The 23,094-nt window shown below is 34.9% G+C and overlaps 1 protein-coding gene across 2 annotated transcripts in view; it reads right to left on the reverse strand.

The window, feature by feature from the left end:
- Window positions 1–23,094, reverse strand: part of PLXDC2 (plexin domain containing 2) — a 455,308-nt gene that overhangs the window by 103,889 nt on the left and 328,325 nt on the right. For both annotated transcript variants that reach the window (XM_055331385.1, XM_055331384.1), the window contains exons 7-9: window positions 16,904–17,003; window positions 4,859–4,954; window positions 4,582–4,663 (exon numbers count right to left, since the gene is read on the reverse strand). In XM_055331385.1, coding sequence (XP_055187360.1) covers window positions 4,582–4,663; window positions 4,859–4,954; window positions 16,904–17,003 — 278 coding nt within the window. The remainder of the gene's footprint in view (window positions 1–4,581; window positions 4,664–4,858; window positions 4,955–16,903; window positions 17,004–23,094) is intronic.

Consider the following 23,094-nt stretch of genomic DNA (forward strand, 5'->3'; position numbering starts at 1 on the left):
AAGTCAATGCTCTACCCACTGAGCCAGCCAGGCACCCCCAGAGTTTCATTTTTAATATATAATGAAATCACATCACTCCTCTGCTTAAGTTCTCCTAGAATCTAAAGGCTTCTCATCACCCTAGAATAAATAAAACCCCTCCTGATGTACAAGGCTTTCCATGTCTTGGTACTTTGCAACCTGCCTGACCTCATTTGATACCATTCTCTCTCTATTCATGTTCAACCTTCAATGCTCCCAAGTCACTGCACTTCTTCCTTTTGTCAACAGATCATGCTTGAACCCACTGTAGGGCCAATGTATTTACCAGTTCCTTTGAAATACTCTTTGCCTTCTCCTTGGTAGATGTAGCTGGTTCCCAAACATTCAGCTCTAAGTGTCACTTCCTCCAAAAGTCTTTCTTGGCCACCCAGTCCAGAGCAGCCACTGGCTTTTTCAAACTCAACAGATCACTCATCATCAACTCACTTTTTGCTTACCTATTTGTTTTCCAGCTTAATAAAGCTAAACTCTAAGATCCAATAGAACTTTGGCTTTAATACCTGGTTATTGTTTGAACTACCTCAGTATTTATTCTAGTGCTTGCTATTTAGATTAGTGTAGAAAGAATTCAATAATTTTTTTTAAATATATGAATGAGTGAATGGATATCTTAAGAGCCTATACATAGGCTCTCAATTTTCATATATATATATATATATATATATATATATATATATATATATATAGAGAGAGAGAGAGAGAGAGAGAGACTCACACACACATACACACACACACACACACACACACACTCCCCACAGGGTGGGGGCAGAGAGGTAGTGAAGAGGGAGGGGAAAAGAGAATCCTAAGCAGGCTCCATGGTCAGTGTGGAGCCCAACACAACTTGATCTCAAGACATTGAGATCATGATCTGACCCAAAATCATGAGATGGGTGCTTAACTGACTGAGCCACCCAGGTGCCCTGAGCCAAAATATATTTTCAGTTAAAAAAAATAGGCTTTTGGAAGATGAAGGCTTGAAACCAAGGTCCCTTCAAAAAGGCTAGGTTGCTTAACATGATATCAACATATAAACTCCTGTTATTCTTACCAATTTTGCTATATTTTCCCTTATAATGTTCTGTTTATTTCTTTTCCCATAGCACTCATCAGACTAACTCTATTTTCTGCATATCTATTTGCTTAAATTCTTTCTCTTCATACTAAAATGTAAGCTCCATGAGGGAAGTTCGTTCACCACTGAATTCATAGTCTAGGATAGTAACTTGAACACAAAGACACTCAAAAATTTGTGTTGAATGGGTGAAGATAAAAGGTATGGTTAAAAGTGGCTGATTCAGGTTATCTCAATTTTCAGTGAAGAAACAAAAGCATTCTTCTCTAGAAGTAATGGGCCACCTATTCTAGTAAACATTTTTGATCATAGATCTCATCAAATGTTCTTAATAACTCAAATTCCTTTAGACTTTAGATAGGCCATTGCAAACGTTTTGTCTTACTTTTTGCTTCCTGAAAAATAGGAATTAAAGGAAATAAACAAGCCAATTAAAATTATCTTATCTTTTTAGAGCAAGTCCAACTTGAGAGTTCAATAATCACCACCAACTGATTATCATTCAGGGGTAAATGAGCACAAAGGAGAAAGTAAAAAGGATGGAAGAAAAAAATCTGAGAGGCAATTTTTGTGCTGCTTAGTATAAGACTTCTCTTGTTTTATTGAACTTGTTAATAAAAGCTCTAAGGTCTGGGGAAATGCTTCCGGGCAGCAAAGCAAAGTTTTGAAGCTCACAGGTCTAAGGAGAAATTAATAAAAAGCAGTGGGGAAATTAAATTGAACAAAAGTGCAATGAGCCATAGTTAAACCAATTAATTAGGCAGGTTTTGATATGTATATAACGGAGTTGCTGAAGAATTAAAAATAAATCCAAGATTTTAAACCAGTGTTTGGTATTGAGCAAAACACCAAATGGTAACATGCAGAAAACTTGTAGTTTTTAAAGTGATGTTCTTTGATGAATTCCTTCCTTATTCAAATGCATCACCACTTTCCCTTTTTCAATTAATCTTTTAAAAACAACGCTTTCAATAATACATAAAAGTCTTACGCTTTGATTCTCTTCTGCATACGTTTTTTTTGCCAGTTTCAAAACCATGCAATTTTCTTGCAGTCTGAATTACAAAAATATTTATTTTTCAGTATTATGTCTACTACTTTTAAGGAAGCTGTGAAGATTAACTTGCTTAGTGCATCTGCAGCCTGGCAGGTGTGAGGCAGGATGGGTGAGGAGTCAAGACCACTGGCTGGGAGTCACATAGATCTAGTTTCAGTTCAAACTTATCACTAAAGAGCTATAATACCCTGCACAAACAACTTGGCTTCTGTAAGCCTCAATTTCCTCCACTGTACAAATTTTGTACTAGCTAAATATATTTGAAAATTCTTTGGCATAATGTCTGGCAGAAAAATCTCTGAATAAAATGGAAGTATTAATATAATGCAATTTGCAACTATGCAAAATTGCTTGTTTTGGAACTTTAAACAACTGTTAAAATATATATAATATATATAATATTTATATATAAATATATAGTCATATGACATTTATATAAATATATAATATATTTGTTTATATATTTTTTTCATCAAAAATATTTTTAAATAATGAAATCGTTGGTAGAAGATAGGTTTAAAAGTTTAAATATATATTTAAACATATGTATATATACACATATATATGTTTAAATATATATTTATAATATTTATATATATAAATATGTAAGTATTTATATATATAAATATGTAAGTATTTATATATTTGGTGGAAGATAGGTTTCTAGACTACTGTCCTAAACCTTCATCCTCAGAAACCATTCCCAGACAAATCTAATCATGATTGCTTCACTTGGAACCTAATGATCTTTCATTCATTCATCATTTTTCTGCATTATCAGGTACATTCTTAGGTTCTGGAGATATAAAGACCACTCACCTTCAATAAAGACACAGCTAGCAAAGGAGACAGACACAAAAACAAGTGTCCATAAGACCTATGGTATCTGCTGATGCTGGAGTTTTGCCCAGGATGTTCAAGAAACACAGGGGTTGGGCACCTCACATAGACTTCACATAGGTTTAGGGAGACTTCTCAAAGTAGTTGACCAGAACTTGATTAGGTGCACACCTCAAGCCAGGGCCTTTCACTAATTTTTAGGGGGAGTTTTTCATGTGTGAGCTCAGTATTACTTAACTATACATATTAAAGTGTCATCTCCTGGGTGTATTTTGGCTTATCTAAACAGATTTTGAATAACTTCCAATATGCATGTAACTTTTATGGAATGTCAACAATATATGAATATAAACAAGCACAAACTCTTAATTTTAAGGCAGTTCTTTCCATTCTGGAGATACAGTTAAGTTTAAATCTCCTTTTAAGAATGTTCATCTCCCGCTCACTTTTTCATTATTTGATATTCATTGCACAAAGGAAATGATTGGAACAGGTTGTACTGAAAACAGAACAAACGTTATAATAAATAATATTGTTCTATCCACAATACTGTACTGGTTGCCCCAAAGTTAGCAAGTTAAACATGTTTCCTAAAGCTTGTTATCAAGGTATTGGCATTCTATTCTTTATACTTCAATAACTTTTAAAGTATTCCCGAACATGCCTCTATCATCAGAGCAAATGCTGCAGCAAGATGATAAGACAGACGCTGCTTTTACAACAGGAAGTTCTGATGCAACATGCACAGATGAAAAGCCTGAAGACTCTGTTCTTTACCTGGGGGAAGAACTTTCCATAGACTCTGAAGGTGGAAGGGGACTTATTCCCAAGACACAGTAAACGCTATGGGCAGCGGGGGGGGGGGGGGGGCAGGAACCACATCTATATTATTTGCTGTTGCTTTCCCAGTGTTTGGCACATAATTGATGCACAAAATGGTTGAGTAAATAACAAAACACATGTAAAAGTCTTTGCTCCGTGTTTCTAACAAATGTTCATTTATTCTCTGAAAATCTCTAGGGACTAAAAGCTCCTCTTTGCCATCTGTGAAAAATCAGACCATGCATTCTATTTACATGGGGGCCAGTTAGTATTACTTTATTTCCTAACTATAGACCACATCTCTAAATTTCACTAGTAATCTTTGAGATATCCACTGGAACTTACTAAGAATGTACATGTGATCATGGATAAACTGTCCTTATTATAGTAATGACATGTCATACCATGTTTTCTGAAGAATATAGACCAAGAGCTTCAATTTACAGACTCATCAATCACAGTCACCATCTAGTTTAAGCCTCATGGTGATCATACATGTATATCAGATAATTAGTTTTTTGACTCTGAAGGTTCTTGATAATTTTGAGTGATCAAAGGAAAACACTAAAATACCTAAAAATCCTAAGCATTTTTTTTTGCCTTTTGAACATGTTTTTTTTCTTTTACATGTATACATTTGTTCATATATTTCTAATTGATAAACCTGACACCTCTAAAATTCAATGGAAAAGTTAGAAGCAACAAGTCTCTGTAAGATTTTTAAATTTTCTGTATTACTCTTTTTTACCTTTGAAGTTTACTACACCAACTGCAGTTGAAGCCAATCTGAGAGGATACACAGGGGCCACAGCCATTAAACTGGAGACATGCTAGGAAACAAGACAGAATAGGTTTATCAAGACTCATTAAAAGCATGAAGAGAAATTTAAAAAAAAGAAAGACTCCTCAACCATATTTAAAAATCACCCACCTACCTCCATATACACACAGGATCAAGATACTTAGGTATCAACAGACCAGATCATTAAACTTTCCCACCTAGCTCTGTTCACAAGGTAACTTACTAGGTAATGGGGTCATCTCCACAGCTGAAATATTGGTAATTTTTGACATTTGTAGCTCTACTCGGTGGTATTCATAAATTGTTCTTCTTCGGACATCTGTAAAAACAAAAAGAAGAAAAAAACATCTTTCAAGATTTCTGCACCTATAAAACATCATCTGATAGTGATGTAGAATGATACACTTTTCACTTACGTTGGTTTTAAGATGAAGATTTAAAATAATCCCTGTGAAGAGATTGATCATTAAAACACCCTGAAAATCATGTGCTGATATACCCAGAAGGCTTTTTTTAATCATTGAAGTTGAAACGTTGATTATGGTCTCAGATATCGCACTTTGCTAGCAGGGCTCCAATCCATTGTTACCCAGGATATACTGAAGACATTTTCTTAACAGATTTATATATTTTGAAAGAGTCCCACATAAAATAAAGAAGGTAAGATGACACCACTTCTTTAAAACTAAAGCTAAAGTGAGTCCTTTAAGAATGAGTAGCCATTAAAAATTTTTCACAGCCTAAAAAAAAAAAAAAATTCACAGCCTAGTTAATAAAGTTACTTTTTACCAGAATATGAGTTTGATTGCTTTAAAGATTTAGAATGAAATTTCTTTAATAAAAGAAAAACAGTACTTAAGCCATCTTAAAAATTTAGTACTGATATTTATTAAATATACAGTATCATATCTGAGGAAAGTTGATAATTAGTGCTTATATTGCATGAACAAATTTATAATCATTCATCAGCAAATTCAACAGTATCCCTGAGGAATAGGCTAGGTGGAAGACTTTGACACAAACTTTAATAATTAAATATCAGATAAACATGGAAAAGATTTTATTATAATCAAGACTGTTGATGAAATATATTTAAAATTTCCTATTAAAGAAAGACTTGAGCCTTATGCTAATAAGCTTGCCTGAGTTTGGTGAATTGTAATGGAAAAGTAATGTTAGCAGCATTTTATTTAGCTCTTGAAATGTCTGTGATGACAGGAAGGCATTTCTTGAATATTATCATTTCTATCAGGAATTATTTGGGATGCTATATGTCTATTGAAAAAATATGTATCAAATATTGGGAAGTCATATGTCATAGTGGTTGATAGTACATGCTCTTGAACAGTCTTGTGTGGTTCACACCCCAGTGTTGCTGCTTGGTATCTGTGTGACCCTGGGCTCCTTTGTTAGCCTCTCTGTATATTGTTCCCTCATCCATAAAACAGAGATAATAGTATCTATACCATTGAGTTGTTTTGACAAATAAAATGAGATAATAAATGTAAATTGGGACAGCCCCGGTGGCGCAGTGGTTTGGCGCCGCCTGCAGCCTGAGGTGTGATCCTGGAGACCCGGGATCAAGTCCCACATCGGGCTCCCTGCATGGAGCCTGCTTCTCCCTCTGTTTGTATCTCTGCCCCTCTCTCTCTGTGTCTATGAATAAATAAATAAAATCTTAAAAAAATGTAAATTGGTTAGAACAATCCCTTTCAAACTGCAGGTGCTCAATACATGTTCAATATGGCAACTATACATCATGCTAGTTATATGCTGCATGTATTAGTCTATTTCTACAGGCCTAAACTCACTGAAATCACACTAAGACTCTGAAATCAGGCTTCCAGGAATATGTTTTGCACTTTTGCTTCAAGACAGTTAAATTTTGACTAAAATCAATTGACTCAACAGTGATCTCCTCTAGGACATAGCTTAGGAATATGGTGTCCAGGAGATAGTGAGCTGTATTTTATTATAAGTGTTCAGGAAATGTAGATATATCTACATACCCAGGAGCAAAGTCAAACATTACTTATACGTATTTCTACTTTTATCCATTCATATCTTTTCACTCATTTCTGATTATTCACCATGAAATTCTACTGTGGAAGAGGAAGGAGAGGTAGCCCAAAATGAACTTTTTGGGGGCTCATAGAAATTCTAAAATCCATATGCTGAATGTACCTTCAGGTTTATCAGATTGGAAAAGACTGCTTAAGAACCATAATCCTACTCATTTCTTTTCGGTGTAAGGAAAGGATGCATATATAATTTTCAAGGTGTAAATGTTAGTAAATATTAGATAAAATCCTAATTTCACTGTATTTATAAGGTTTCTTGAGGCATTTTTTTAAAGTTTTAATTTTAAAGCACATAAAAAGATTATCTGGCTTCTGCTTTGTCTAAATAATACATTTACCTATATACTGCTTTCCCTTGTATTTTACTAAATAATTTAGTTCTTGGAAATAAGTAAATAACATGGCTTTGCCATGAGATCACTGGTTTGGGGGTTTCTGAGTCTCTTTCATACTCAATTCACTCAGTATCTATCAGATTCAGAGGTGCTTAAAATACTAATTTTCTCTTCATATTATAAGTTCCTAATCTCAAACTATTGATATAATGACTGTGAGCCTCTGAAAGTGAATTATTGATTATGCATATGGGGTCAAAGGAAAGTGAACTTTCTTGCTATGCTAGTTCTATCACCTGCTCAAGACCCCTCCAACTATAGGGAGGAAATGAGTTTAGCAAAACTAAAATTAATGAGAATGATTTTTGTTTGATGACCTGCCAATTAATGGCAGCTTCCAAATGGTCATTTTTGTTGTATTTCAGAGATACCCTGTCAGAAACAAGTAATTAGGAATGTATTTACTGGTAGCTCCTGCCAATATTAGAAGCTTTCATTAGATTCCAGAAATGTATTTAGATCATGTGTCTTCTTTAGAAAGTCAGCCAAAATAATGCTGTACCAAACATTCAGTCTTAGTAGTGCTGAAACAGCTTTAACTGTTTTCTTACAACTTCACTAAACCAAGTTCAAATATAATACCCATTAGGGGCTTTTAAAAAGAATAAAAAAAGAAACAAAATCTCTGAGTAGACTAATACATAGAGAATAAAGTTTAGTATCTAAAATCTTAAGGTGATATGATTCAAAGTATGACTAATGAATTGCATCTTTTAGAAATTCTGAGCAAAATTAACAGGAGGGAACAGAGTGATCATATGGAAACACCAGGAATCCTCTCCAATCAGTATTCGCTCTGGCAGAAATGAACACAGTTTAATGAGTACCCTGTGGCATGATTAGCCATGATCTAGTTTATTTGCCTGTCTTTAAAGCTAACATTCACATAGAGAATGTATGAGTAATTTCCTAAATTGGCAGATTCTTCCATTTATATAAATATTTTAATATTGTCTAAACTGTCAAGTAAAAGATTTGCTAACATTGCCTCACCGATGCATTGCCAATGCTTAATGATTGGTCCCAAATGTTTTTTTTTTTTTTTTGAGTTCCAATTGAGCCCACCACACACAGCACCATTCACTAAGAACTCTTTTTTTTAATTATAAATTAATTTTTATTGGTGTTCAATTTACCAACATACAGAGTAACACCCAGTGCTCATCCCATCAAGTGCCCCCCTCCGTGCCCGTCACCCATTCACCCCCACCCCCCGCCCTCCTCCCCTTCCACCACCCCTAGTTCATTTCCCAGAGTTAGAAGTCTTTACGTTCTGTGTCCCTTTCTGATATCTCCCACACATTTCTTCTCCCTTCCCTTATATTCCCCTTCACTATTATTCATATTCCCCAAATGAATGAGAACATACACTGTTTGTCCTTCTCCGATTGACTTACTTCACTCAGCATAATACCCTCCAGTTCCATCCACGTTGAAGCAAATGGTGGGTATTTGTCGTTTCTAATGGCTGAGGAATATTCCATTGTATACATGATGCAATGAAACGCCGGGACACCTGCACCCCGATGTTTCTAGCAGCCATGTCCACAATAGCCAAACTGTGGAAGGAGCCTCGGTGCCCATCGAAAGATGAATGGATAAAGAAGATGTGGTTTATGTATACAGAAGAACTCTTTAATTAAATAGTAAATGTATTGCATAATTAAGAGTTCATATCTGGCATGAGGACATGAGAAAATAAAAGAGACCCAGCATTATAACAGTGAATTACAAACTGTAACTCATCAACAGAAATAGCCGGTTGGCATTGTTATATCAAGCACCTACCAACAGAAGATGTTTTTGTTTCAAACATTTTTTTTATTCCTTCTGTATTCTAATCCTATTAAATAATAATGTAATTCATTTTGGATGAGGCAACAAAATTCAGAGAAAAATGAAGTACTAATATGAACCTCTTGATTTTCTTCTCATCATTCCTTCATTGTTTGTAAAGTTCCAGGAAACTACTAAAACCCCAATTGCAATGGTCAGATTTCATGAGTTATTTGAGCATGCCTAAAGAAAATCAGAAACGTCATCTAAAACCAATCTTCACTTTTCTCCTCCATCCATGTATATTTACTAACAGCTGAAACAAAATGCATGTACCGATTTCTTTCAGTAAACCCTCTGCTCAAGAAGAGAACCAGAACGAGCACGGGACAGTAACTGGTCAAGCAGTATCTTAGTGGGCTGGTGTGACATGGGGACTTCAGGCCTAAGATCAAGGTTCCCATTGATCTAGGGAATGTTCCTCTGAACATGGTGCTTCCCCCCAGGGGAATATACCACTTTATTTCTGTGACTTTTTGGGAGCATTTGTAATGTACATTGGCAATATCATGATTATCTCTGTTTTATTCTGAGAGAAAAGAAAATTGTGACTTTCTTAAAAAAATTGGGTGAGATGCAGTAAGATTTCTGTATTTTAAAATCAAGTTTTAAAAAAGCTTTTAGTGCTAAATCATGCAATTGTTTGGTACTTGTATAAGAGAAACTCCCAACATTTCCAAGAAACTAAACTTTCTATAAAAAAATCCAACTGGAAAAATTAACATGTGGGCATGTTTGAAAAGGTATCCAATCAGTATTATTAAAAATAGAAATATTCTCTGTGTAGTAGGGAAGTGTAAATTAAAATAGAAATATTCATTGTCTAATAGGGAAAAATTAAGAAAAATTAAGGCAGAGGAAAGTATAAATTCAAAGGCAAAATTGAGAGAGAAAAGTGGAATATCGAATCTCTGAGGCTATAATTTAAAATTAAAAAAGGCAGATAGGCTTTGATAGAAAAATTAGATTTCTACCTAGATTATTTTGGAGAACTGTTTTGGCTACTTTTCTGTGCTTTCCCCAGTAAGGTAAGCACTGCAAAGATGATTCACTATATTGGGTAAAATAAAAGTACATTAGGTTGGGTTTCTCTTCCTTAGATCAATAAATCCTAGCCTAATAGGTACTCAATAGATATTTATTAAACATATAAATATTTAAATGTCTTGAATTTTTAATAATGTATTGAAGTCCTTTCTGTGACTCTTAGTATGTTATATTGAAATAAATTATTAAATAAGAGACACATTCTATATTGGTAAAATTTTACTTTATCTCATATTGGTATAGGATAAAAAGTCAATGAATAAAAAAAAGATTAAAAAAAAAACAATTTAGTCATAGGTCCCAGAAGGAATTCTTTTTCGTTCATAGAAATTCTAAAAAACATTCTGAAATATGTTAGATATAAGTCATCAGTGATTTGTAATATCCAGAAAAGTCATAAACATTTGCTTCTTTTTAAAAAATCAAAATCATAAAAAGGGGTATGTTTGAAATGTCTGTATTAAACAATAGAACATCATTTTGCATAATGCCTTCTATCCTGAAAGAGTTTTATGAGTGGATATTTTATGGGGAGAATGTCATGATTTCTATTTATTTTTGTTGTTGAGTCTTGAGTGGGCAAATGCATGTGGGAACTAAAGCATGTGAGGAAGCTAAGCTGGAAAGAGATGCAACTTTATCTTCTATAAAATGAATAATTTTGAAGTGCTTTCCATTTTGAAGACCAAGAAGGTAAGATGACCCAATTTACTAAAGGATTTGTAATGTGTGTCCTTAAATGAATGAAAAGACCCTAATAACTTTAAAATAACAGGAGAAGCTCAGTATTATAAAAGAGTTTTATTTGGGTTATGAAAGAAAAAAATACCTTCAGTTTTTCCAAGATTATTCATTTTCTCCATAGTTTGTCAACATTCTTTTTTGTTCATTTGTTTTAAATTATTGTTTGCTATGTAATTATAATGGAGGTATCCTACTAGTGAATCAAAATTACAAACTGCTTTATTTGGGGAGAATCAGTTATAATAGAATGCTTATATTAGAAAATGTATTATTTAATCACATCTAAAATTCTAAGGCTTTTTGAAAGGCAAAGAAGAAGAAAAATGTATGTTCTATAAATATTATACCTGAAATTCAATATTTATTTTATTTAAATATGCATATGTGGTCTATTCTTGCCCTTTCCAATATGGTAAACACTGGTCACATGTATATCTCTAACTTAAAATTAATTAATGAAATAAAAGTAAAAATTCAATTCCCAAATGTCACTAGCCACATTTCAAGGGCTACCAGCCACATGCAGCTAGTGAGACCAATACTAAACGGCTCAGATTTAGAATATTTTATCAGTGCAGAAAGTCCCATTAGACAGTACTGGCCTATGCCATTATGCTTTTTGAGAATTAAAGCTTAAGACATTTAGCAGAGTAAAAAAAAAATCTTTTTTGTTTGTTAAGGTTCTTCTTTTTTTCAGTCTGTAAACATAAGTTTGGTCGAGTTCTTTGAAAAATTGCTGCCTGGTCTGTAAAGTTTCTAAGGACACCACATATGACAAACCATATATGACGTTCCTCAAAGAGTTCACAGAAACTCTAAGTATCTTTTAAAATATATTTACTCTGCAAATTAGTTGTGACTTTTATCTTTGAAAATGCTGACGTTTCTTATAATAATGACCAACAAATCCAGGGCATGTTGTATTACGAACAATGTCAATAAACTGAAAACAGCAGATGCTGATGAGAAAGGGATTGATGTTAAGAAAGAAGCAGATAATGGACTGCTGGAGAGAAGAATAAGGTGGAGTATTCTAAAGGGTTCAGAAATAGCTGTTATCGTTAACTTGTAGAAGAGCCATTTCAAGTTAGGTCAGCAGCTTTCCAGCTTGGTTTTTTTGGACAAGTATTCTGCATGTGCGTAAAACTAACTTTCACATTGCTAAAATGGCCTTGCTTTGCGTTTCCAGATAAAAGAACCATGAAGGCAAGAGTGGATTTTCTGGGTTTTCTTTGCTGGAAATGTTATGCTTTTTAAGCTCAGAAGGTGGAGAAAAGGTGAGGAGTGACGGAGAAGGTCAGCACCCTAGAGATTCAGATGGAAATACAGAGTGTTAAATTGGAGCAGAGAGAAACAAACAAGTATAAATGGTAGTAGTGAGAACCATACATTTATCCGGGAAGACCTCTGCGCACCGTGTAAAAGAACGTGGAAGGATGCAAGCCGAGGCTGAGAATTACTTAATAAAGCTATTTAGCGAGAAATTATGGAAATTACACATGACCTACAAATACATGACAATGTGAAGACTTTCTGGTAATCAAAAGAATATTAAAGCCACAATGAAATATCATGTTTTGCTTATCAAATTTGCACGGTTTAAAAATGATAATAGTGTCTGGGAGCATCTGGCAAAATGGGATATCTAATAAAAAGCTGGTAGGGAAGTAAATTGGTACAACCTTTATAGACAGCAATTTGACAAAGTACATAAAAAAACTATTAACAGTCAATGGCCACATATTCATTTCTAAAGAGTTGTGTCAACACTTAAAAATAAAGATGTTCAGCACTGTTTTACTGGTAATTAATATGAAAAGCAACCAACATGACAAACCAGTGTTCAGACAGGTCACATGAATTATGAAACAAAGGAATTTGTTGAAACTATTAATGGCCACATGCTAGGTATTTCCTGCAGTGCAGGAAAAAAAATGTGCTATCTATGTTAAGAGAAAAATAGGTGACAAAAATATTGTCAGTTTTCTTAATGGGCACGTATTGCATACTATAAAGTACAAAAAGTATATATTTATACTTTATAGTATATCCTATAAACTAAAGCTTGGATGCAGATAGGGGGAAACAATGCTATCTCTCTGTGGTAGATTTACAAGTTATTTAAATTTTCTTCTTTACATTCTATGTTATTTTACAAATTTCTTGGAATTGATAGGCACTATGCTTATAATCACAAGTATGTTTTTACATCTGGATTTCTGTAATGAATAACTGAAGTCATTGTATGTGGACTATCACATCTGTACCTGTGGAGGCTGGATCAGTAGATATCTGTGTTCTTTTTGTTTCTAAAATTCTACAAACTGTTTTATGAAAAACAGAAGGTAATACAGAGACATATGTACATATAGACACACCAAGACACACAAAACACAAATGACAGAAAGAATAAGTTTCAGAGAAAGAGGGTATCGAGGTGTATTCTGGCAGAAATATCCTGTGGACTCACTCTCATGAGCCCTTGTTCTGGGTGTAGACATCTTAGAACCATTGTCTTTTTAAAGTGACAATGCTGATGATGAAGCAACAATTAATATGGACACAAACACAGTGCTTATTTGGTGCCAAGCACTGCATGCTATATACCCATTGCATCTTTGGTATTAAGATGACCATTTTGTATGTAAAGTTATAGGAATTAAATAAAATTCTCAAGGTCTCATGATTAGTATCCCTACCATGGTATCCCTTATACTTTCTGGACTGCTAACTAATTTTTATCTTTTATTTTATTTTTTTAGATATAAGGGTTAATTTCATCAGGGTTTTTTTCTTTTTCTTTTTTGGAAGGAGCAAAGGAATTTCCTTTGTAACCTTAGAACTGTTTATTAATTTACTAACAATACCTGAATTCCCTTTGATATTTTTAAACTCTCAGATCACCTGATCTCTTTTGAAAAGTAAAGACTAGAGTAATAAACTATGCTTGAAAGTTACACTGAACTCATTTGCTATCTGGAAGCCTTTAAAAAACTGAAGAGCAAGTTTTTTGTTGTTAATATTATGATGAAAGACTAGGAAGAAATTGTTACAATAAACAAATTAAACCTACCTATCAGCTTTTCAAGTGCTTTATCAACCCTTCACCAACTGATAAGAATAGTATAGCAACTATATAACGGTTCCACTGGGAAAAATTATTCTCAAGATTACAGTCTGCATTACCATGTTGCCATGGGTAGATTAAGCTGAGGATCTAGGCTCTATAACTCGTGTAACCAAAATGATGAAAAGAACAGAAAATTGATCTTATGAGAACAGGGTCCTATGTAATGTACCTTGCAACAGAGAAGAAATGAAACCACTCATTACTTAGGATAATGATCAGTTTTTTCCTAAATTCACTCCGGAGAAGAAAAAGGGGAAACAGAGAAGAATGGCTTAAATTCCCTGTGAGGGTGACTCCTAATAATGAGGGTTGTTAAGACCGCAGAATTTTGAAAATGATTTAAATATTTATCTAAATTCTGATTGCACAAATAGGTAACATACAGATCTCTAGGAATCTTTTTTTTCTAGCAATCATCTTATATGTCTCAGGAAAAAGTAATAGTTGTATATAATTTATACCATGCTAATCTTGGGCTAGCCTAATCTCTGGCCTAAATAAGTATGCTTCCTTTTTTCTTTCTTTCTTTCTTTCTTTCTTTCTTTCTTTCTTTCTTTCTTTCTTTCTTTCTTTCTTCTTCTTTTTTCTTTCTTCTTTCTTTCTTTCTTCTTTCTTTTCTTTCTTTCTTTCTTCTTCTTTCTTCTTCTTTCTTTCTTCTTTCTTCTTTTTTTTTTGTTTGAGAATAGAATGGGACCATATCTCTCCTTCTATAGAGAAGCTCATGTAACAGATACTATTACTTATACCTTATAAATGTGGGAACAGATGTTTAAGGAGATTTAAATTTTTCTGTTCCCCAAAAGACTTTTAATAGAACACATCAATTCCAATTTTCTTGCTGAAATGTGGCTCCATTTAAAGGCAGGGATGAGTGGATTAGAAACTCAGAACTTCCATTCTTTCTTGGCTAATTTTCTCAGGATACAACAGTGAGATCACGATCAACAGGACATCCCGGATCAATGGGATTCCGGGATGCAGCTCGCCTGAGAGAAGCTTTTCCCTAAACTTGACTCTTGTGGAATTTTTGGAGATGCATGCTGAGTCTCAACGTTGGACACAATCTGTTCCCAAAATTCATATGTTTTTTGCTAATTTACTCTATACAATTTATATTTGGGAAAGTTATTTTTCCTCAGGACATAATAGTTACTCTATTGCATTATAACAAGGGATGCAAAATTGTAATTTGGGCTCTACAGACTAAGTACAATTTTACCATGCCTGGGTTCTGAGACAATACTTACATATTAAAATACATTTGTAAAATTTTTTTTCTTTTGTACTTGGGTGGGTCTTTTTGTCCAAACAATAATATGTCAGAACATCAATGTAGATCAAGATGTCTTTTGAGGAAGCTGCAAGTAATGTTCTTTCTCAGAAGAAAAGTACCCACAAATAAACTAAAACTTGAGTTTTACTTGTGTTATAATTGATTCAAGTCATGCTTGATTTTACATCCTGAAAGAAGGAATGTGAAAAATACTTGTCCTCAAACAGGAATCAACTTGGCTCTCCCAGGACACAGCCTCTTATTTAAGAGGATGTCATTATGTGCCTGCATACACTAGTACATCCTTGCTTTTTTCACTGTCTAATTTCATTTCTGGAAAATCTGCCTTGATTTAACAGTTCCCTTGAATGCTACTTCCCAGTAATTCTCAGCTAATAAAGAGAAACTGCCATGGAAGATTAACGGCCTTCATGAAGCATTACTACCACATAGAAGCATCATTCTAAATTGCCGTTGTAAGATAACCCCTATTAACGTTTGCAGCCAATCCAAAAATTCTAACAATTTTAAAAGTCTAAATAATTTACACTCCATTTGCCTTCTGTATTTGATAGATGGCATAATTAAATAGAATTAGTTCAAGGGCAGGGATCCCTGGGTGGCGCAGCGGTTTAGCGCCTGCCTTTGGCCCAGGGCGCGATCCTGGAGACCCGGGATCAAATCCCACGTCTGGCTCCTGGTGCATGGAGCCTGCTTCTCCCTCTGCCTCTGTCTCTGCCTCCCTCTCTCTCTCTCTCTCTCTCTCTCTGTGTGACTATCATAAATAAATAAAAATTAAAAAAAAAAAACCTTCTATAAAAAAAAAAAAAAAAAAAAAAAGAATTAGTTCAAGGGAAGACCAAACATACACATGTGATAAATTAGGTCTACCGTATCGTGAAATATAAGAAGGACTTTGAATGAAAAAGGGAAAGAGATGATCTAATCTTGAGATGCATTTTATTATCATCTCTTGCTTTAAATAAGCATGCCTAGGACATAAATGAACATCTTCAGTACTCACACACCCAAGTATCCCTCAGGACTCTTCTTGAAATAGAGGTTTAAAAAACAGAAATTTTCAAATGATGCCTGTATACATGATCAAAACTACTACTAACAGTGGTTTTTGAATTTCTAATATGATGAATTTTTAATATTCTGAATTTCTAATGTGACAAACAGCTGCCCAAGTAACACATATGCCTTTATTCCACAAATGCAAACCAGACTAGATAAGTAAAAATGCTTTAATAAAAAATTATGTATCTTCTCTGGTAGATAAAGTTCCACTGAAATCTTTATTTATTACTTCAATTTATACTTTCTCTTTCACCTTCCTGTAGAATCTTATACAAACAAATAGACATAAAAATGGTACAAAGCTGCTTTTCTTGCTAATAAATTTAATCTAAACAAATAAAACTCATGCACCTATCAGTTGAATAATCTGTCATTCCTTTATGTTCTTCTTATTAATGAAAGAAATACATCTGTGCAACCAAGCTAAGTATCCCAAAGAAACCCAAATTACACATTGTTGGCTTGGCTGTTTAATTTCTCTTTACCTAAATTATTAGTTGAGGAGTAACAGAGAGATAGCAAACATCAATAAGAGTTATAAACCAAATAATATAATTTATAAGCACCATTCAGTTAAGTGATTCTGTTGTTCAAACTATCACAACTGGCTGAAATCAATCGCCTTTAAATTTACCCCCACAGCAGGCTCAGATTTTGCAATTACCCTTTTTCTACATACTGGGAATTTGCTGGATCCTGTGGACTACGACAAATGCATCAGACAGCCCCACTTTGACTGGGTGATTGGTTGAACTTATCTGTGTGACCAAGACGGGAATCTGAAAAAGAAAAAGCAGATTGTAATGTGTGAGATTTGAATTTCATTTAGGGGTGGGGGTGGGAAGCGTGATCATTCCATTGACTGAATAAAATCAGGTGATGGAGATGAAGGACCAGGGAGAGAGAGAGTGGGAAATACTAGAGAAGACAGACATACAATACCAAAACATTACATCTGTTTAGTGCTTCTGATGGGTTAAAGCAACAACAGAGTTCCCAGTCCTACAGACAGCTGTTTGAGGATGAAAGTAAACAGATTCTCAAAGAATCTAACTGATGCTGAATGCTGAAAACTCCTCACACATATAGGTACACCACGGATACATTTAGTGCTGGCTGTCATTTCAGGAATAGGGACTCTTCTTGTACCATTTGTTTCTGCAAAAAAAGTTTTTTTTTTTAAATCCTTGTTTACAATCCTTGTTTAGATCCTTACAGATCTAAAACCTAGAGAAGGACAAATAAGCACACTGCTAAATATATATTTAACAATACTGTCGTTGATTAGTAGATAGAGAAACTTGGCAAGTGTTAATGGATGCTGAGCTTCACTATTCTGGTGAAACCTATACGGAAAACTTATGAATTATTATGGTCATCTCCAGGTCACATTTCCTAAATTTAAACCTCAGTGGAACCCAAATCTGAATATGACAAACATTTTTAACATTTACAGTTTACTTTATTTTTTAAAAGATTTTATTTATTTATTCATGAAAGACAGAGAGAGGCAAAGATATAGGCAGAGGGAGAAGCAGACTCCCCATAGGATCCAGATGTGGGACTCGATTCCAGGACTTCAGGATCGCAACCTGACCCAAAGGTAGATAGATGCTCAAGCACTGAGCCACCCAGGTGCCCAACATTTACAGTTTAAAAAAAACTAAAACACGTTGAGAATATATGAAATAGTTACAAATGAGACAAACTTTTAGAGCCAATTATTCTAGATTTTGAGAAGAAACACTGGAGATATGATTACTATCTTTATTACCATTTTTTATAAACATAAAAATGGGCATGAAACCATCTGCAATAAATAAAAGGACAAGAAACGACAAGGGAAAGATAAATGTACCAACAAATCTTAAGGTGAAATAAGCAGACTGTGGGCCATCTGTGGATAATTCATTAAAGAACATATTAGATTAGACCTTGTTGTATAAACCATAATAAACAGCATAGCAATGAGAAGCAAGGAGAATAACCTGGAGAGAAGTTATAACAAGGGCTGTATGACTTATTTTTGTCCATGACATCATGAAATTATGACAGGGCTATTTTGTTAAAATTAACCAATTAAGAGGAAATTTTAATGTATCTGAAACTTATGGAATTATCTCAAAACAAGTAAATGGGAGATGACATTTGTACTCTTTTGTACTATATTAGTCAGGCCATAAACAATGTTAAGGTATTGCTGATTTTATATCAACATATCCAGTTTTTAATCAGCATTAAGAATTATTCTTATTGGTGGCCTGGGTGGCTCAGTCAGGTAAGCCTCTGACTCTTGATTTCTGCTCAGGTCATGATCTCAGGGTCGTGAAACTGAGCCCTGAGACTGGCTCACACTCAAAGAAGTATTCTGATATTGTACAGCAGAAACAAAACAAAGCCAACATTTTTGTTCCTAAAAGTTCATTTACTAAATGAAGCTCTGATATACTTTATTTAGTGATCACTAAGCCACACTCAGTATCGATATATGTAATCCTTTTCTTAGTGGACATTACACTATTACCCAGTTTTATGCACAATGTTGAGGAAGAAATGCTAATATAAGTGTAATTTATAGTTAAGGCAGACTTATACAGGTGCCTGGGTGTGGCTCAGTTGGTTAAATACCTGCCTTTGGCTGGGGTCATGATCTTGGTGTCCTGGGATCCCCGCCCCCTTTCAGGCTTCCCTCTCAGCAGGGAGCCTACTTTTCCCTCTCCTTCTGCCCCTCTCCCCACTTGTGTTCTCTCTCTTGCAAATAAATAAAAATCTTTTTTTTTTAATTTGCCAGGGCTTGATTAGCCTCTTTAAAAAATTATTTAAACTCAATTTGCCAACATATATAGGCAAATTTATAATTACTATTATATTTTTTAAGATTTTATTTATTTATTCATGAGAGATCCACAGAGAGAAGCAGAGACATGGGCATAGGAAAATGTGAGCTCCTCGTAGGGAGGCCGACTCGATGCCCAGGCCCAGGATAATGCCCTGAGCTGAAGGCAAGCGCTCATCTGCTGAGCCACTTGGGCATCCCAACAGATTTACAATTAAAGAAGACAAGAAATTAGAAAAAACATTAACAATATTTGCAGTTCAAGTTATATTTTATATATCCTAGTAAGACAAACTCACAATTGCTAAATAGCATTATTAATACATGCCTGATCAAGAGTAATAAAGCTTTGCTAACTTGTATTTGTCACTTCCCTCATTCTCCAACATCTGTGACTGCAAATTTCCTCTGCAAGGTGGAGAAATATTTTACTGATAATTCTGTAGTTAGCGATTGTGTTTCTTCTTTTCCCTTACCCAAAGCAGAACTTGAGTCTGCATTGCTATTAATTGGAAAAACCTCTTATACTGCCATGAATATTTTATTTTATTTTATTTTTATTTTTTTTATTTTAAGATTTATTTATTCACGAGAAACACACACACACACACACACACACACAGAGAGAGGGAGAGAGGCAGAGACACAGGCAGAGGGAGAAGCAGGCTCCATGCAGGGAGCCTGATCCCGGGACTCCAGGATCATGTCCTGGTCTGAAGGCAGGCGCTAAACTGCTGAGCCACCCAGGGATCCCAAATATTTTATTTTTATACAAGAGTTTATTTCTCAGGTCACATGTTTTTGTGCCTTCAGACCTTCCATGAGAATGTATGCTGTTGGTCTGCTGAAAATATAAGAGAGGCACAGGGAGAAATGTTTCCTTTCCAGCAGAGGTCATCTTTGACCAGCTAGCCTCTAGCCAATCCACCAGCTAACAGCTGGCACATGAATAAGCCCTGTTGAGATCAGCTGAGTCTAAATCAGATCAATAGAACTGGAAAGTTGATCCATAGATATCTTGTGAGACATAAGAAATAGAGTTGTTTTAAGGAACTGCATTTCGGGGTGATTCGTTACACAGCAATACAAACCAATACATTTTCTATTAGAGACCTAAGAGCAAATACAAACTTCTCTGGATATTTCTACATAAAATGAAGAATGATTCTTCCTCCTAGGTTTCATGGAATCAGATAAATATCTCTTTGCTTCTAGGTACAATTAAACTTGAAAGATAGGAACGTTCCAGCAGAAAAGTTTCATTTTCTGCATCTTGCTTTCACTATTCTATATCTCTTCATTTTCTAGTTGATTCTTTTTCCTCTGGATTCCAAAAAATGAAGACCAATGTGTCTATGTTACCTAGACACAGACTCATTTACCCAAAGGAAAATCCATCCAAAGCCAAAATGGGTAGGCTAACAATGTAGACAGTTTTCTGTCACTGAAAAAAAAATGCCATCATCAATTGGCCAATCCTTTAGGAAGAGAGTTGTAGATGATCTGTAAGAACTCTTTTAGGCCTCTGTTCAGTGGTTTCACTCTATAGAATGATCTTGACTTTTCTAAGCTTCAACAAGTAAACTGTTAACAAGGTGAAACACTCTATTTATAAAGAGAACTGAGGTAGGTAGACATCATTGTCTGCTTCTAAGAGAAACAGTTAACTTGTTGCCAGTTTTCTAAGTTATACTTATTCATAGGACAGTGACTTTTGAGGACTGTGTCTGACAAACCACTACTGCCATAAATATCTCTATTATGAATCTTGATATACTGTGGAAATATAAAGTAGAAAATAAATTTCTGAGACTATTATCTACTATATAAAAAGTACTTTCCCCAAAAGGCATATATACTCTCAATGCTATTGGATAAAATAGAATTCATTCGTCTATTAGATATTAACTAAATATCTGTGTATTATTGTAGGGATTATAGAAGAGAACAGGACAAAGACCCTTCTCTCATTAACCCTATATTCTAGAGGGCAGAGATTGACATGAAAACAAGTACATGTAAAAAGCAGAGTATGCTGGGAAGTGGTAAGTGCTAAGGAGGAAACTAAGGTGTGGGAAAGAGAGAGAAGGGGGTCAGGGGGGTCTCCTTAAGAGAAGGAGTCACAGGAAATTTCTGTGATGAGAGGACTTTTCGGTAGTCGTGAGCCTGCCATGTGGATATTTGAGGAGAACTCTGAGTTAGAAGGACTGGTACAGGCAAAGGCTTTGACTCATATGCTTTCAGTATCTTTCAGAATTTAAAGGTTGTCACTGGAGCAGGAGGAGTAAATAAGATTGTCAAAGGAGATGAGGTGGTGGAAGCAGGTCATAGGGGGCAGGCATTCCCCACAAACCATGTCAATGACTCTGAATTTTATTTCATGTTGTACAGTGAAGGTTTAGAGGGTTTTGAAGAGAGGAAGGATGTTCTCTTACATCAAAAAGATTGCACTGGCTCCTGTGTGATCAAGACTATAGGGGGCCAGGGGAGACAGGGAAACTAATTAGGAAGGTATCACAGTTGTCTGGATAGAGATGAGTGGCTTGGACTGCATTAGAGTGATACATGCAGGAGGTGGAAGTGTTGGAAAGATGGATTCCAGATGAAATGGGAAGGCACTGCTATCAAGACGTGCTGTGGATTTGAGGAGAGTGGGAGAAAGAGGAGTGTCAATGATATCACCACAGCCTTGGTCTGAATAGAATGAATGGAGTTGAACTTTTCATCAAGGTCACTGTGTTGTACACCTGCAGGGGTGCTTTCACATTGCAGGCCATAGGAAAGGCGTTATCTGCTTGTGCAGAGGGCCATCTGGGCAACACCAAAGAAGAGCACTAAAATGTCCAGAGATGGACAAGATGAATAGTGGAATATTTGGAAAAGGATGATTTTATGGCAATGCTCCTGGTGTCAAATGCTTTTAAAATTTTATAGAGTTCATAAATACAAGCACAGATTTTCTAAAACTATGGTCTTTTATCCAGATTAAATATTAAAATGAAAATGTGCAAGAAGATGTTAATCTCCTACATTTTCCTAGAAGGTACCCAAGCCTTTTATGAAACAATTCTGTATCTGGTTTTGAAAATACTATTTTTGGCAGTTGAGTTAAATGCTTAATATTGTAAGACATTAATGAGGAAAACATGAACAATTCCAGGCTTTCTCACAGATTTCTTTCAGAAAGAGTCTGTCTCTTTCCACCTGATATTGTCACATCCTTTTTACCTTGCTTTCTTGGACTATAATCTTTTTATTTCAAGACATCAAAGACATGGAGCTATTCTCTGAAAGGATCATTCATCCTCTCACTTACTGCAGCCAACAAACTGGGCTGTGTAAGCTCTCTGTGAGCAAGTCAGACCAGTCTTCAGGGTTCCATGTCAAGATTGAATTAGAGACCATTAAGATGAATCAGGAGTACCATTAAAAGCCACATTTAACTTGAATTACTTTGACTAATAGCAACCAAACATTTGTGTGTGGGTGGGTGTGCGTGCCTGTGTATAAAAAAACTATCTAGAATTATAGCCAATATCATACAAAATTGGCACAAGAAAAGGTCTGTGCCATATTGCCACAATTATCTATTCCACAGAAGACTCTCTACGCACAAGGATATGAAGTACTCACATCAGAGAAGCTACGGTCAATGATGATGTCCAAGCATGAAAGCTCTAAACACTTAGCTTTATGGGAATCTATATTTTTTTATCCTTTCTACAAATTCACATTCTCAAAATATTTCCTAAGTTAGTTCCTGGCATTTTCAGGAAGCCATTCTGAAGCAGTACCAATTCTAAAACATAGAGGCTTTTTTTTTTTTAAAGAAAGAAACGTAGCTTCATTATTTTCAAGTGCCTATAATAGTTGCCTTTTTATGATTGAAGCAAGGCTAAATTTTCATTGGGCCTCTATATGATTTGTATTGAATCATAAATTTCTGAAAATGAGTTTTACAATTACATTCATTCCAAAGGATAGTTATAGAAAAGGAACATTAGTGCCAGCTAAAATATGCTTCCATTTCAGCT

Source organism: Nyctereutes procyonoides, unplaced genomic scaffold, assembly GCF_905146905.1.
Source record: "Nyctereutes procyonoides isolate TBG_1078 unplaced genomic scaffold, NYPRO_anot_genome, whole genome shotgun sequence".
Classification (NCBI taxonomy): Eukaryota; Metazoa; Chordata; class Mammalia; order Carnivora; family Canidae; genus Nyctereutes; species Nyctereutes procyonoides.